Source organism: Macaca thibetana, chromosome 9, assembly GCF_024542745.1.
Source record: "Macaca thibetana thibetana isolate TM-01 chromosome 9, ASM2454274v1, whole genome shotgun sequence".
Lineage (NCBI taxonomy): Eukaryota > Metazoa > Chordata > Mammalia > Primates > Cercopithecidae > Macaca > Macaca thibetana.
Genome location: NC_065586.1, coordinates 64,470,321 through 64,488,385, shown reverse-complemented (window position 1 = coordinate 64,488,385; position 18,065 = coordinate 64,470,321). Strand labels below are relative to the sequence as shown.

The 18,065-nt window shown below is 40.9% G+C and overlaps 1 protein-coding gene across 1 annotated transcript in view; it reads left to right on the top strand.

The window, feature by feature from the left end:
• The window catches only part of KIFBP (kinesin family binding protein), a 31,989-nt gene extending 14,241 nt beyond the window's left edge, over positions 1 to 17,748 (top strand). The window contains 5 exon segments of the mRNA XM_050805233.1: positions 4,544 to 4,623; positions 5,228 to 5,411; positions 8,329 to 8,413; positions 10,701 to 10,816; positions 16,311 to 17,748. Coding sequence (XP_050661190.1) covers positions 4,544 to 4,623; positions 5,228 to 5,411; positions 8,329 to 8,413; positions 10,701 to 10,816; positions 16,311 to 17,186 — 1,341 coding nt within the window. The 3' untranslated portion in view covers positions 17,187 to 17,748.
• The last annotated feature ends 317 nt before the right edge of the window (positions 17,749 to 18,065 follow it).

Here is an 18,065-nt window from a genome sequence, read left to right as displayed (position 1 = left end):
CTGGAGTGCAGTGGTAGGATCTCGGCTCACTGCAAGCTCTGCCTCCCGGGTTCACGCCATTCTCCTGCCTCAGCCTCCTGAGTAGCTGGGACTACAGGCGCCCGCCACCACGCCCCGCTAATTTTTTGTATTTTTAGTAGAGACGGGTTTTCACCCTGTTAGCCAGGATGGTCGCGATTTCCTGACCTTGTGATCCGCCCACCTCGGCCTCCCAAAGTGCTGGGATTACAGGCGTGAGCCACCGCCCCAGCCGGAATTTGCATTTTTAACAAGGTCCTGCCTGGGTGATATTTATACTGCTGGTCTAAGTACTATACTGTACTTTGAGAACCACTGCTTCAGGGCAATGGTTTTTCAATGATTTTTTTTTTTTAAGCCCGTGAAACCCTTCTGAAAATGCAGCATATAAAAATTGATTGAGTTACTCTGGTTAAGCAGGTTAGAAGGACCCAGAGCCCAATCTACTACAGATTCTTCCTCCTCCCCACTGCAGTAGTACAAAAGAGATGCTGTAGAACTTCTAGGGCTCTGGGGAGCCAACACTGAAGACTCTCACTTTAGGGTCACAGCCTGCAAAGGTGACAAGCCACTGTGTTACCATCTGTTTCCTTAATAAACTTGTTTTAATATGAAAGGGAAATTATCAGGCACAATATTTTCTTATGGATTACTATTTGTCACAGCTCTCTGCTTTAAAAATCCATTAATAGGCCGGGCGCGGTGGCTCAAGCCTGTAATCCCAGCACTTTGGGAGGCCGAGACGGGCGGATCATGAGGTCAGGAGATCGAGACCATCCTGGCTGACACAGTGAAACCCCGTCTCTACTAAAAAATACAAAAAAACTAGCCAGGCGAGGTGGCGGGCGCCTGTAGTCCCAGCTACTCGGGAGGCTGAGGCAGGAGAATGGCGTGAACCCGGGAGGCGGAGCTTGCAGTGAGCCAAGATCACGCCACTGCACTCCAGCCTGGGCGGCAGAGCGAGACTCTGTCTCAAAAAAAAAAAAAAAAAAATCCATTAATACGGCTGGGCATGGTGGCTCATGCCTGTAATCCCAGCATTTTGGGAGGCCGAGGCAAGTGGATGACTTGAGGTCAGGAGTTCAAGACCAGCTTGGGCAACATGGTGAAACCCCATCTCTACTAAAAATACAAAATAGCGGGCGTGGTGGCACATTCCTATAGTCCCAGCTACTCCGGAGACTGAGGCAGGAGAATCGCTTGAACCTGAGAGGCAGAGGCTGCGGTGAGCCAAGATCACACCACTGTACTCCGGCCTGGTCGACAGTGAGACCCTGTCTCAAAAAAAAAAAAAAAAAAAAATCCATTAATAAAGTGCTTTTATAACATTAAAAAACTTGAAATAACATTAGATATCACATAAAAGAGACTAAACATACAAAATTATGTTTGCTAAATTCAGGCATCAGAATGCTTAACTACAAAAGAATATAAGAAGCTCGGTATGCCTGTAATCCCAGCACTTTGGGAGGCTGAATCTGGAGGATCACTTGAGCCCAGAAGTTTGAGACCAGCCTGGGCAGCACAGCAAGGCCTTGTCACTATAAAAAATTTGCCAGATGTGGTAGCACACACCTGTAGTTTTAACTACTTGGGAGATTGAGGCAGGAGGGTCACCTGAGCCCAGGAGTTTGAGGTTGCAGTGAGCTATCATCGAACCACTGTACTCCAGCCGGGGTGACAGAGTAAGATTCTGACTTTATTTATTTATTTTTTTCTTTTTGATACGGAGTCTCGCTCGGTTGCCCAGGCTGGAGTGCAGTGGTGTGATCTCGGCTCACTACAACCTCCACCTCCTGAGTTCAAGTAATTCTCCTGCCTCAGCCTCCCAAGTAGTTGGGATTATAGGTGCCCGCCACCATTCCCGGCTAATTTTTTATTTTTTTGGAGACCAGGTTTCACTGTGTTGCCAGGCTGGTCTTGAACTCCTGGACTCAAGTGATCCGCCCACCTCAGTCTCCCAAAGTGCTGAGATTACAGGCATAAGCCACCATGCCCAGCCTCGCACCTTGGCATTTTAACTTTCTTCCTGAAGTACTAACAAGAGCAGAGTGCCACAAGGCCAAATAGAGATGTTAGTCTCCCCTTTCTTGCTTTTAGGCTCACAGTCTTGTACGTGAAATTGTTAATTTAAAATGTAAAGGCTGAGGCCGGGCACGTGGCTCACACCTTTAATCCCAGCACTTTGGGAGGCCGAGGTGGGTGGATTGCTTGACCTACAAGTTCAAGATTAGCCTGGGCCACACAGTGATACTCTTGTCTCTATAAAAACTAAACAAAAATTAGCTGGGTGTGGTGATGTGTGCTTGTGGTCCCAGCTACTTGGGGGGCTGAGGTGGGAGGATGGCTTGAGTCCAGGAGGTCAAAGCTGCAGTGAGCCAGGATCCTCTGCCACTGCACTCCAGCCCAGGCAACCAAATGAGACCCTGTAAAAGCTGAGTGTGGTGACTTGCACTTATAATCCCAGCACTTTGGGAGGCTGAGGTAGGAAGATTGCTTGATGCCAAGAGTTCAAGACCAACATGAGCAACAAAGCAAGAACCCGTCTTTTCAAAGAAAAAAAAAAAGTTACTAAGCATCAATAGTATTTCATTAAAAATAGTATTTATATGGAAACATAACACATATAGTGAAATTCCTTGTGCTTAGTTGTACCTCTATTTCAGTTAAAAGAAGATACTGATTTGACTGTTAATATTACTTATGAAGTGTGAAAGCCATAACAGTGAAGTATGTACATAAAATAATATATTGATTAATTCCCCTCATCTAGACAGGGGTATGCTTGGTAAGCAGCCCTCGGCATTGTTGAGGAGTTCTCTGAAGAATTACTTATCTATTGTGTTTGCCTTGGGCTTGCTTCCTGTCTTAGTTGTTTTTACTTTCTGTAAATCCTGGGAGCCCAAGTTGTGATGCTTTTAGTGTTCACATCCAGAATGTAAAATCATATTTTTATGGGAAGCATTGTTCCTTTTTGAGTTTAATGAATTCAGTTAAAAGCAAGAGTATGCTTCTAGATGGGACTATCCTCATAGAAGTAGAATGAGGCAGAGGTTAGGTAGTTCTGCTCTTTTGGAAAACGTAAGAGGGGGTTGTAAGTGATTTATAAATATTAACTCACTTAATCCTCATGAGATAGATGCTGTTATTACTCTTATTTTATAGACGAAAAAATAGAAACACAAGAGATCAAGTGACTTGCCCAAGGCAATAAATAATAGAATCTGGTTTTAATGTCCCTGTATTGAAAGGGGGTAATATACTTTTCTTATTTTCTTGAGAAAAAAATATCAGAATAAATATTAAAATCTCTCATTTGATTTTTATTAGTGGCCAGTTTAGAATACTACTACTGTAGAAATATATACATTTTTCTTATTTGTTTTGCTTATGCAAGTTTTTAACAGAGCTCTTTTACCAGACAAAATTGCAATTTGACATACTTAAAGAGGGGTCAGGCACGGTGGCTCACACCTGTAATCCCAGCACTTTGGGAGGCCAAGGCAGGCAGATCAAGAGATCAAGACCATCCTGGCCAACATGGAGAAACCCCGTCTCTACTAAAAATACAAAAATTAGTGGGGGGTGGTGGCACATGTCTGAAATCCCAGCTACTCAGGAGGTTAAGGCAGGAGAATCACTTGAACCTGGGAGGCGGAGGTTGTAGTGAGCCGGGATGGCACCACTGTCCTCCAGCCTGGTGAAAGAGCGAGACTCCATCTCCAAAAAAAAAAAAAAAACTTAAAGAGGTTGGGCACAGTGGCTTATGCCTGTAGTTTCAGTACTTTGGGAGGCTGAGGCAGGAGGATCACTGGAGGCTAGGAGTTCAAGACCAGTCTGGGCAACAGAGCAAGACCCCCATCTCTAAATAAATAAATAAGAACTTAAAAAAAGAAAAAACAAAATACTTAAAGAATTATATATATCTAAAAGCAAATTGGTGAATTTTTTGCATATTTGCAGTTTAACTGCAACAACAGTAAAATTTTGTCAAATGTGAACTTACAGGGTATCTTTTATTTGTTTGACTCAGATTTTATGGTTAAGAAAATTACTTGTTGAGCCGGGTGCAGTGGCTCACGCCTATAATCCTAGCACTTTGGGAGGCCAAGGCAGGTGGATTGCTTGAGCCTAGGAGTTCAAGACCAGTCTGGGCAACATAGTGAAACCCTATGTCTACAAAAAAATACAAAAATTAGCCAGGCCTGGTGTTGCACACCTGTAGTTCCAGCTACTCGGGAGGCTGAGGTAGGAGGATTGCTTGAGGTGGGAGGATCGGGAGACGGAGGTTACAGTGAGCCAAGATTGTGCCACTCCAATCCAGCCTGGTGACAGAAACTGTGTCTGAATAAATAAATACAAATTAAAAAAATGGAAAATTACTTCTTGAGTAACATAAAAATGAACTAGGAAAAAATGAAATGTATTTGGCTTGCAAAAGTTGATTTCTCCAGGTCTTCCAGAAGAGGGCACTTGGTGTTTACAGTTTAAAACTTTAAAGAGCGTTTGTTTTTCTTAATTGTAGGTTGGGTGTCCTCCTCTTGATCCTACTGAGCGTTTTCTTCCTGAAGAAGAGAAACTTACTGAACAAGAGAGATCAAAAAGGTGAGTAGGTGTAGAAATCAGCCCTTGCAAATATTTCCTCATAGCATAGATAAGTGATTGTTCAAAAAGGCACTTATAAAGGTTACAGAATGGGGATTCTGACATGAGTAAAACCTCCATTTACCGCTTACGTGTTATGTGACCTTGTTCAAACCTGAGACTCAGTTTCCTTATCTGTCAAATAGATACAATAAACAAATCCAACTCAAAGGGTTGGTGGGAGGATCAAAATAAATATGTGTGAAATTTACTTATAAAACATAAACCATGGGCGGGACACAGTGGCTCACGCCTATAATCCCAGCACTTTGGGAGGCTGAGGCGGGTGGATCACAAGGTCAGGAGTTCGAGACTGGCCTGACTATTACGGTGAAACCCCATCTCAACCAAAAATACAAAAATTAGCCCGGCACGGTGGCAGGCGTCTGTAGTTCCAGCTACTCGAGAGGCTGAGGCAGGAGAATTGCTTGAACCCAGGAGGTGGAGGTTGCAGTGAGCCGAGAGCACGACACTGTATTCCAGCCTGGGCAACAGAGTGAGACTCTGTCTCAGGAAAAAAAAAAGTAAACCATTACATAAATATTGGTTTATTTTTTCTTTACAGATTTGAAAAGGTTTATACTCATAACCTATATTACCTAGCTCAAGTCTACCAGCATCTGGAAATGTTTGAGAAGGCTGCTCACTATTGCCATAGTACACTAAAACGCCAGCTTGAGCATAATGCCTACCATCCTATAGAGTGGGCTATCAATGCTGCTACCTTGTCACAGTTTTACATCAATAAGGTAAGCATCTTGAAGTAGTTATCTAACAGAGTACCAATAGTGAGTATAAAAATAGAACCAGTAGTACCTTGAAAATACCATCTTTTAAAAACAGGTAGCTTGTATTTTATGATTTGCAACTGGACCCGAAAATGCAGCTCAGTTTGCCCGTGTACTAAAATTTTGTAGCTTTTTGTTGTATGAATTATTTTAAGTTTTAAAATACCAAGTTTTATCATTGTTTTACATGTTACCTAAGACCAATTCTTTTTTTTAACATAGGCACGCTATCTCAACTCATTTTAGTGAGGTATTACCTTAAATTGCAGATTTTATCTTGTAGATATATCTTTATCTTTATGTAATGGTAATCTCATAACTGAGAATTTGACTGAGGAAGCTGACTGTTAAATGTGGGCTTTGATAAAAGCATGTGATGCATTTCAGTTATTTTTCAGAATTAACTCTGTAATAATTTTTTAATGTTGGAAATATGTCTGCTGAGTTCCAAAGTTCTAGGTCTTTATGACATACTTCTTTTGGATTGTTAAACAGGGACAATGTTTTTGAGCTTCTTAATTGTTTATCAGAATTTCTCATAAAAATTTTAAAAAGCATTGCTCACATCATGTTGATGTACCCTTAATTGACCCATTTATTCCTTTAATCCCTAAGAGTTTTTAATGCTAAAATAATTTTACACTACCTTTTCTAACCAGATTTTCCTATTAATCCTTAATAAGACATCTCGGCAATATAAATTACTTTTATTTATATTTCTAATTCGCAAGCCTCTCTGAAATTTTGGTAATTCTCTGCTTATCAGAGTTCCTTCTTTCATCTCTCTGGTAACCTGCTGCCTTATTCTTGGGCCTTTATCCTTTTTGAGCATTTCGTTAGCGTTGATTCTGTAAATGCGCCCTATGATTAAAGTATTGTCCCACAGAATTTCATTCAGAAAAGCTATTAGCAGGAGAGAAAGGGCTGTGGTGACTGCAGCATCGCTTCTAGGACTTTGGTCTAAGATCAAGTGTGTAAGTAACGCTACTGCATATATCAGAGCATTCAGTTAACTAATTCTCATGAATCCATTTCATTGTCCTCATCCAAAGTGTTATCCAGTGCCTCTGCTTGTGACATCTTTTTTACAGCTGTTGGAGGCCCCTTGTTCATTCTGTTTAGCAACTTTAAAATTATGTATTCACTATGACTTTAATACTTAAAACTCCATGGATATTGGCAGTACTAAGATATCTAGATATTAAAGTGTGATTTAAAATTTAAAGTTGTTAAGCATTACTTATGTGGAGCATGCAGTAATTTTCATGAGACTTCCCACACCCTGCACTTTTATTTTTTGCCAAAATCTTTTTTAAGTTTTTGTTAAAACCAACTAAGTCGTATTGCAAAAAGAGGGATTTGAACCATGTTTTTAAAAATGCAATTGTCATTTATATCATTGTCATCTTCATCTGATTCCAATGATGAGGTTTTGCTACGTGGTGAATCCCTACCTGGCAGCTGCTAAAGTCCCACATTTACCAGCCACCTAGAGGGCATAAGATACTCACTGTTCTAGCAGCGATTGCTCACAGGGAGCCAATCTGGACAAAGCTGAAATGATGATAATGGTTAAGGGATTGGATTATAGAGAGATAATTAAAGTTTCATTATATAAACTCTAACTTTCTTTTGGCTTTTAAGATTTAACACATTTTTATCTATAGATGTTGCTGGGCCAATACTTGACATGCCCAGCTATTCTCAAGATGGCTTCTGAATTTGCCATAATGGAAAGATACATGTAATGCTGCGATTTTAAAGTTATAGCCAACCATTTAAAGCCTTTCAGGTATTACTATAATTAAGTAGACATTCTATTTAATGAGGGTGGCTTCCAACTAAAAGTTGGACTTTAACTTTGAACTTCTGCTGGGTGGTCCTTTGACTTACATGACAAATACAAAATGTTTCTATTAATAAGGAGATCTTCTCTAATTGTTTGAGAAGTTTGCCATGCCCAGAATTGAATTATGAAGTCTTTAAGAGTGTTGGTAAAGCAGTTCCATAAAGTTCATCTGTAGAAATCTGTTGACTTCAAAATTTGGTGGGAAGCCTTATTGTATGTAAATTTCAAAGATTTTAGAACACAGAAGTCTCTCCTTATCCAAATTTATCCTAATTGCCTGTGTATAGTAGGATGTAAAAGGGCTCTATAAACCTAATAAAAATTAAATCTTCAGACTGGGCAAGGTGGCTTACATTTATAACCCCAGCACTCTGGGAGGCCAAGGTGGGAGCATTGCTTGAGGCCAGGAGTTGGAGACTTGTCTAGGCAACATAGAGGAACCCCAGAATTAGGCTTGGTGGCATGTGCCTATAGTTCAGCTACTCAGGAAGCTAAAGGTGGGAGGATCCCTTACGCCCAGGAGGTCGAGGCTGCAGCGAACTATGATTGTGCCACTGCACTCCAGCCTTGGGCTAGAGTGAGACCCCTATCTCGTAAGGAAAAAAAAAATTCAGTCCTGACACAATGTAAATAGTCTAAGAATTTATTGTGCGTGGGAGTTTGGCTATTTAGACTGAACCTAAAGGGCTTTTTGAGACAGTTTAAGTCTAGGATGACAGCCATTCCTGTATATCTATTGATTAAATAAGGAGAGCTAACTTTCAATTGGCAGTTGTCTTTCAGCCCAAGTGGATTATTATTAAGAGTTTGGGGGCATTAATATTTTAACCATTGAGGTTACATTTTAACCAGATAATATGATAATATATCTTTTATACCTTCTGAATGATCTGCAACTCTATAGGGCCTCCTTTGTAGTATTTTTATCTGATTTTATACCTTTTCCCATATTAAAAGAAATTATGCAAGTATCAGTTGCAAATAAAGCTGTATGATAGTCACATTCACTGTTGTTTATTTCCCCAATAGCTATGCTTTATGGAGGCCAGGCACTGTTTATCAGCTGCTAATGTCATTTTTGGTCAAACTGGAAAGATCTCAGCCACAGAAGACAGTAAGTTTACCTTTGCATGTTTTACATAGCTTTTAAAAAAGTATTTTATTTTGAAATTATTTTAAACTTTTGAAAAGTTGCAAGATCAGAAGAGCTATCATATGCCCTTCTCCTAAATGCACCAATTTTTAGTATTTTCTTTGCTTGGAATCAAATTTTATTTTTCTCTCTGAACCACTAGAGAGGTTACATACTTTAGGCTCCTTTACCCTTTCATACTTCAATATATATTTCCTAAGAAGAATATCTTCTTACATAATCATAGATCATTTATCAAATTCAAGAAATGTAACATTGGCTAGGCATGATGGCCCACGCCTGTAATGCTAGATTTTGGGAGGCCAAGATGGGAGGGGCCAGGAGTTCAAGACCAGCCTGATCAACATAGTGAGACCCTACCTTTATGTTTTTAAAGAAATTAAAAAAACAGGCCGGGCGCGGTGGCTCAAGCCTGTAATCCCAGCACTTTGGGAGGCCGAGACGGGCGGATCACGAGGTCAGGAGATCGAGACCATCCTGGCTAACACGGTGAAACCCCGTCTCTACTAAAATACAAAAAAAATTAGCCGGGCGAGGTGGCGGGCGCCTGTACTCCCAGCTACTCGGGAGGCTGAGGCAGGAGAATGGCGTGAACCCGGGAGGCGGGGCTTGCAGTGAGCTGAGATCCAGCCACTGCACTCCAGCCTGGGCAACAGAGCCAGACTCCGTCTCAAAAAAAAAAAAAGAAATTAAAAAAACAAAAGTAACATTGATACAATTCTTTTGTCTACACTGCATATTTCTGTTTCATCAGTTGTTGCCATAATATTCCTTCTAGCATTTGTTTGCCAGTACTGGATTATACAGTTCAAGATTGCATATTGCATTCAGTTGTCACATCTCTAGGCATTTTTCATCCAGAATTGTTCCTCAGCCTTTCTTTCCCTTTCATCACTTAACATTTTTGAAGAATATAAGCCAGTTATTTCAGAGAATTACTGCCAACTGGGGTTTGTGTGATGTTTCCTTATGCCACCATTCAGATGATATATTTTTGGTTGGAATACTACATGCATAAACGATGTAGCCAAATATCCATCTTTTTAAGTATAATGTTTCATTTTGTCTTAGAAAATCACAGTTAACATGTATCTTTGAGCCATTTAACAGGTTTTGTAGTAAGTTCATCATTTTCTTTAAAAATAGTTTATTTTGAAAAATAGTTTGATTCTATAACTCACAGTTGAACAGTTTCCAACCTTCTTACGATGTTTTAGATTTTGAAACATCATGTCTTCCTTACAAATGGACATTCTAATTGTGGATCTGAAAAGTGCAGAGACTCTTAAGAGTTAAAGGAATGCACATTATCAAAGTAAATAGTTGCTTTCTCCCCTAATATATTAGCTACATTGAATTAATTATAGATTAGTTGAAGTCTAAGAGGCACTTGTCTCAAAAAATGAACAAAAACTAAATTGCCGAGATATTATTTAATACTATACTTTATTTAAAATAATACCATGAGATATTATTTTTTTACTCTTCAAAATAGCTGAAAAAATGACAGTGTCCAGTGTTTTCAAAATGTTCTTATTGAGCATTCTCGTATATTGTTGGTTGGCGTATTTGTTGAAAATAATTTGGCTATATGTTGTGAATTACTTAAAATTGTGTAAACTCTTCTACTCAGTAAATTCCACTTCTAGGAACCTGCCCTAAGGAAGTAATCCAAAATCCAGGCAGATTTTTGCACAAATATATTCATGTTTCGAGTGTAAAAATAGTGTGTGTGTGTATAAACTTTCTAAACCTTTGTGTTGAGGGCTGACTTTCAATAGATTGCAGCAAGAAAGCTGCCCTGCTGTGTATGACACTCTGACCCAGAAGCAGGTCATCTGAATAGTTTAGCACCAGGTTCTCCACAACCATGTGTTGTGTGACATAGAGGTTTTTGTGATAGTACAGAAATGGAAACAACAAATTCCAGGTTAGAATTGGAAGAATGGCTAAATAATGGAATATCTATTTAATTGTATATAATGGTGTACTTAAAAATGAAGGTAAGAGTTGATAATGATATGAGTAAAGTGTTTGTGGTATGAGAAAGAAATATGCAAAAATAATAGTGAGTGCTTCTGGATAGTAGGATTTGGAGTGGATCTTTCTTCCCTTTTCCCCGAGCCCCCTGCTTCAGTAAAGATCTGTTACTTTTGTAGTCAGGAAAAAGTGATATAAAAAAATTACAGTACCCAGTGAAAATTACAGTTGTGACCATTAATTTAAACAAATCACATGTATATTTTAGCTCCTGAAGCTGAAGGAGAGGTGCCAGAGCTTTATCATCAAAGAAAGGGGGAAATAGCAAGGTGCTGGATCAAATACTGTTTGACTCTCATGCAGAATGCCCAACTCTCCATGCAGGTAATACAGTCAGAAGTTGCCTTTTTCTTTCTTAAATGAGGACATTGTAAGTAAAAACTCATAGTGGGGACTGTGCTCATTGGGGTCACATTGTGTTTAATATGAAAGGCGTGTAGAATGTTTTCATAAATATTTCTTTCTTGGTTTTAAATCGTACTCATCAAATTGATTGAATCCAGGAGGCAGAGGCTGCAGTGAGCCAAGAGTGGACCACTGCATTCCAGCCTGGGCAACAGAGCAAGACTCCATCTCAAATAAATAAATAAATAAATAAATAAAATCTTACTTATCATTCAAGGCCTATCTTAAATACTACGTCTTCCTTGAAGACTTCTCTTTGGTTAGACTATAAGCTTCTTGAGAGCTGGGAACTATGTCATATTCTTTTTTTTTTTTTTTTTTTTTTTAAAGACAGGCTCTCGCTGTGTTGCCCAGGCTGGCGTGTGGTGATATGGTCATGGGTCACTGCAACCTTGATCTCCCCAGCTCACACAATCATCCCACCTCATCCTGGGAGTACAGGCATGTGCCACCATGTCCAGTTAATTTTTAAGTTATTTTGTAGATACTGGCTCTCATTATGTTGCCAAGGCTGGTCTTGAACTCTTGGGTTCAAGTGATCCTCCCGCCTTTGCCTCCCAAAGTGCTGGGATTACAGGTGTGAGCCACTGTGCCTGGCCTAACTAATCTTTTTTTTTTTGAGACGAAGTTTTGCTGTGTTGCCCAGGCTGGAGTGCTGGAGTACAGTGGTGTGATCGCAGCTGCAACCTCTGCGTCCCGGGTTCAAAGGATTCTCCTGCCTCAGCCTCCCGGGTAGCTGGGATTACAGGTGCCTGCCACCATACCTGGCTAATTTTTGACTTTTTAGTAGAGACGGAGTCTCGCCAAGCTGGTCTCGAACTCGTGACCTCAAGTGATCCACCCATCTCGGCCTCCCAGAGTGCTGGGATTACAGGTGTGAGCCACCACACCTGGCCAAGGCCTTACTAATCTTTATATACTTCTCAGTGTTATCTTACACACAGCATGGACTTGATAAAATCTAAAAGGGTAGACTTTTAAGAAATAGCTCATGTAATAGTTCAAAAATAGAAGCAGAAGTGATGGCAGTGAAGAGCATGGGCTCTGGAAACACACTAGGTAGGTATGAACTCCAGCTCTGCTGCTTCGTAGCTATGTCTTTGTGGCAATTTACTTAATATATTTTTGCCTGTATTTCCTCACAAATAAGTTGGAGATAATAGTACTTAATACTGTTGTTATGAGAGTTAAATCAGTATATATTAAGGCCTCAGAAAAGTGCCTGAGACATACTAAGTCCTTAATAAATGTTAACTACCATCATCATTATTAATTTATACCCAATCCTAGTTTCTAAGCACTAGGGAGGATAATAAAATTAATCATTTAGATGCAATATACTAATTGTAGATACATAGAAGCTTTCCTGGGGGAGTCATTGTGCTTTTGTTTTTTTATATGTGTGTATTAAAGTATGATAATTTTTTTTTTTTTTTACATGGGACTCTGCTTGATAAAAGTATAATAATCTTTAGTGGTTGTATTAGTCCATTCTCACACTGCTATAAAGAATTACTTGAGGCTAGGTGCAGCGCCTCATGCCTATAATCCCAGCACTTTGGGAGGCCAAGGTGGGTGGATCACTTGAGCCCATGAGTTTGAGACCAGCCTGGACAACATGTTGAAACCCTGTCTCTACCAAAAATACAAAAAATTAGCCAAGCATGGTGGTGTGCACCTGTAGTCCCAGCTACTGGGGAGGCTGAGGCAGGAGAATCACTTGAGCGCAGGAGGCAGAGGTTGCAGTGAGCCAACATTGCACCACTGTGCTCCAGCCTGGGTAACAGAGTGAGACCCTGTCTCAAAAAAACAACAGAAAAAGAACCACCTGAGACTGGGTAATTTATGAAGAAAAGAGGTTAATTGACTTACAGTTCCTCAGGCTTAACAGGAAGCATGACTTAAGCAGGCTTAACAGGAGGCCTCAGGAAACTTAGAGTCATGGCAGAAGGTGAAAGGGAAGCAAGCGTGTCTTACCGTGGCAGAGCAGGAGAGAGAGAGAGCAAAGGGGGATATGCTACACACTTCAAAACCATCAGATCTCGTGAGAGAGCTCACTCACTACCACAAGAACAGCAAGCAGGAAATCTGCCCCCAATGATCCAGTCACTTCCCACCAGGTCCCTCCTCCAGTCTGACGTGAGATTTGGCCGGGGACACAAATCCATACTGTATCAGTGGTAAATAATGTAGAACCTTGTGAAACTACTAAACGAAAGAAAACTAAACAAACCTCAACACATCAGAAGCATAGATCTTGAAGAGATAAAGATCATTTTAGAGGTTAGAGGGTAAAGAGGAGGCATATTAAGGAAAGACAGGAAGTAGGGAGAAGAACTATGGGCTTTATGTCTAGAGAATTTGGAGCCAGGAAGAGCTGTCAAGTTTCTTCTGGTCAGGTAAGGAAAGCTGGAAAAGGAGGGTTGCAGGGGCTATTGGAGCAAAACAGTAGGCTAATTTAAGAAAGCATCCTAGAGAGAACATGTAGATAAACAAGCAGCCCAGGAAGGAAGGAAGTATACAAGATTTAGAGACTTATGATCTATGTTTGAAGTAATTGTGTCAAGCATAATGCACTATGATTTGACCCTTACCTTTCATTCAGTTGATGTTTCTAGTCTGGGAACTTAGAACTTCATCACTTGGTTAGTTTAAACTCACATATTTGCCATGCTACTAAATTACTCAGATTTTCCTTAAACCCAATTTTGTTTTTTGAGATGGGGTTTCTGTCACCCAGGCTGGTGTGCAGTGGCATGATCTCCACTCACTACATCCTCCACCTCCCCAGCTCAAGCGGTCCTCCCACATCAGCCTGCCACGTAACTGGGACCACAGGTGTGTGCCACTGTGCCCGGCTAATTCTTTGTATTTTTGTTAGGACGATGTTTTACCATGTTGCCCAGGCTGGTCTTGAACTCTTGAGCTCAAGCAATCCACCCATGTCAGCCTCCCAAAGTGCTAGGATTACAGGTGTGAGCCACTGCGCTCGGCCCTGACTTTCTTTTTTTTTTTTTTTTTTTTTTTTGAGACGGAGTCTCGCTCTGCCGCCCAGGCTGGAGTGCAGTGGCCGGATCTCAGCTCACTGCAGGCTCCGCCTCCCGGGTTCACGCAATTCTCCTGCCTCAGCCTCCCCAGTAGCTGGGACTACAGGCGCCCGCCACCTCGCCCGGCTAGTTTTTTGTATTTTTTAGTAGAGACGGGGTTTCACCGTGTCAGCCAGGATGGTCTCGATCTCCTGACCTCGTGATCCGCCCGCCTCGGCCTCCCAAAGTGCTGGGATTACAGGCTTGAGCCACCGCGCCCGGCCCTGACTTTCTTTTTTAACCGTAACTTCATCCTGTATCATCTGTGTATTTATCTGAAAGACCTTCTTCAGTTCAAGCTTTTTTTTTTTTTTTTAGACGGAGTCTCACTCTGTCACCCAGGCTGGAGTGCAGCGCAGTGGCGCGATCTCGGCTCACTGCAAACTCCGCCTCCCAGGTTCACACCATTCTTCTGCCTCAACCTCCCGATTAGCTGGGACTACAGGCTCCCGCCACCACACCCGGCTAATCTTTTTTGTATTTTTAGTAGAGATGGGGTTTCACCGTGTTAGCCAGGATGGTCTCGATCTCCTGACCTTGTGATCCGCCCACCTCGGCCTCTCAAAGTGCTGGGATTACAGGCGTGACCCACCGCGCCCAGCCCAGCTCAAGCTTTAAGACATACACATATTTATTCAATTAAGTATTTATGCCAAACCTGTGCTAGTCATTGGCCAAGGATACTATGATGGACAAAAATGAACCTAGCCTTTGACTTCATGTAAAAGTACAATTTTGCTAAGTTCCACAAAGGAGAGACACATGATATGAGAAGGCACAATAGGAGGAAATAACAAGCAAGCTCTGGGGATGAGTAAGTAGGAGTTACCTAGCCTGAAGAAAAGAAGGCACACCATGCCAAGGAGCTGAAGCAGCATGTTTAGAAGTTCTGTGGCGTAAGGGAGGATGATATCAGAAGGGATGGAGCAAAGGCTGTGAGGTTGGAGCTGAGGGAGAGGGAGTGTGATATAACGTAAAGTTAGAGTTAGAAAGGGGCTGGAGCAATCAAGGCTTTGAAGCATTGTTGTCTTCATCTTCTGAGCATTTGGAAACCTTGAAGGGTTTGTGGAGAGATCACTAGTGAGACAGTGTCAAGTGAAAAGAAGAAAAGGGGCCAGGCGCGGTGGCTCAAGCCTATAATCCCAGCACTTTGGGAGACCGAGACGGGCAGATCACTAGGTCAGGAGATCAAGACCATCCTGGCTAACACGGTGAAACCCCGTCTCTACTAAAAAGTACAAAAAACTAGCCGGGCGAGGTGGCGGCGCCTGTAGTCCCAGCTACTCGGGAGGCTGAGGCAGGAGAATGGCATAAACCCGGGAGGCGGAGCTTGCAGTGAGCTGAGATCCGGCCACTGCACTCCAGCCTGGGCGACAGAGCGAGACTACGTCTCAAAAAAAAAAAAAAGAAAGAAAAGAAAAGAAGAAAAGGACTTGGGATCTGTTATTTAATTTTATTGGCCAAGAAGAGCTTACTCTTATTTCTTAACTACCTTAGTTATTCTTAGTTATTCCCCACCCCCAAGAGGTAGAGGAGAAAACTTTAACTAGGAAGGTAGATTTAACTTTGTTCATTTTGATGTCTTTAAGAGACCTAGAGCATTTCTCTTTGATATATTTCGCTAAATAACTAATAGCATAAACATGGTAGCATTAATTTTAATGGCATCCTTGTGAAGTATTTTTGTGATGTAGATTACAGTCTGTTTGTTTGTTTGTTTGTTTCTTGAGATGGAGTCTTGCACTGTCACCCAGGCTGGAGTGCAGTGGCACGATCTCCACTCACTGCAACCTCCGCCTCCTGGGTTCAAGCGATTCTCCTGCCTCAGTCTCCCAAGTGACTGGGATTACAGGCCCCTGCCACCATGCCTAGTTAATTTTTGTATTTTTAGTAGAGACAGGGTTTCACTGTGTTGGCCAGGCTGGTCTTGAACTCCTGACCTTGTGATCCGCCCGCCTTGGCCTTCCAAAGTGCTGGGAGTAATGTATCACATGTATATAATGTTTCACAATTCTCAAAGTACTTCTACAGGTAGCATTTATCTTATTGGAAGGAGTAACTGTAAATGAATTTCAGTTCCTCAGAATAAATGATATGTAAGCAGCTTGTCTATTTAAATACTTTTTTTTTTTTTCACATTTCTTGAGTTTTTAATATAATTGGAAGAAAGAAAGAAGTTCTCAAAGGTGTTTAAGACTATGATACCCTTCTAAACCAGGCTGGAAAGTAAGAGACTTTTCTAAAAAAACTCTGAAGTTTGCTTTAATGTTATTTAACAGCAGGAGGTGAGTGTCCTACTTAACCATAATTTATTTATTTTTCTTCAGGACAACATAGGAGAGCTTGATCTTGATAAACAGTCTGAACTTAGAGCTTTAAGGAAAAAAGAACTAGATGAGGAGGAAAGCATTCGGAAAAAAGCTGTGCAGTTTGGAACCGGTGAGCTGTGTGATGCCATCTCTGCAGTAGAAGAGAAAGTGAGCTACTTGAGACCTTTAGATTTTGAAGAAGCCAGAGAACTTTTCTTATTGGGTCAGCACTATGTCTTTGAGGCAAAAGAGTTCTTTCAGATTGATGGTTATGTCACTGACCATATTGAAGTTGTCCAAGACCACAGTGCTCTGTTTAAGGTGCTTGCATTCTTTGAAACTGACATGGAGAGACGGTGCAAGATGCATAAACGCAGAATAGCCATGCTAGAGCCCCTAACTGTAGACCTGAATCCACAGTATTACCTGTTGGTCAACAGACAGATCCAGTTTGAAATTGCACATGCTTACTATGATATGATGGATTTGAAGGTTGCCATTGCTGACAGGCTAAGGGATCCCGATTCACACATTGTAAAAAAAATAAATAATCTTAATAAGTCAGCGTTGAAGTACTACCAGCTCTTCTTAGACTCCCTGAGAGACCCAAATAAAGTATTCCCTGAGCATATAGGGGAAGATGTTCTTCGCCCTGCCATGTTAGCTAAGTTTCGAGTTGCCCGTCTCTATGGTAAAATCATTACTGCAGATCCCAAGAAAGAGTTGGAAAATTTGGCAACATCATTGGAACATTACAAATTTATTGTTGATTACTGTGAAAAGCATCCTGAGGCTGCCCAAGAAATAGAAGTTGAGCTAGAACTTAGTAAAGAGATGGTTAGTCTTCTCCCAACAAAAATGGAGAGATTCAGAACCAAGATGGCCCTGACTTAATCCCTGTTTTTTAAAAAAGGAAATGTGCAATATTGAAGTGATCTTTTTCCCTAGTCAAACAGGCCCAATTCCATTGTGATATTTACCTTTACGGCCAGGTGAGTGCAGTTTGAGCTTGAGATACAGTCAACTGAGTGTTTGCTAGGATCCTAAGGAACATAAAGTTAATTAAAAACTTATACCTAATTATGTAAATTGCCTTGTTAAAGACATGTGATTTGTATTTTAGATGCTTGTTTCCTATTTAAATATAGACATTTCTACCCTCAGTTTCTAAATGTAGATTATTTGTTGGCTAGTACTTGATAGATTCCTTATAAGAAAAAATGCTGGGTAATGTACATGGTAGACAAACCTGTTACTATATTAAGATTGAAAAAGTAACTTCTCTAGTTACTCCTTCTAAAATATTTGATTTCCTAAATTCCCCCCACCCAAAATCTTTCCCTTTTGAAAATACTAAAAACTAAGTTATGTTATTATAAAGTGTAAAATGGTTTGTCTTAATTATAGGAGAAAAAGGCCTTGTTGGAAATAAAATAAACTGACTTATTTCACTAATAAAAACTTCCATTTCCTCTTTTGTTTTCTTGTGAGCATTGGTTTTGTTTTTTGATACCTCAAAGATACTAGCTTATTTGAAGCTAGAGAAGAGTATTTCTTCAATAACATTGCATAGTTAGAAAACATTAAAATATCATTCATGGCTGAGTGTGGTGGCTCATGCCTGTAATCCCAGCACTTTGGGAGGCCGAGGTGGGAGGATCACTTGAGGCCAGGAGTTCGAGACCAGCCTGGGCAACAAAGTGAGACCCCATCTCTACAAAACATACAAAAATTAGCTGGGGCATTGTGCCACCTGTCTGTAATCCCAGCTAC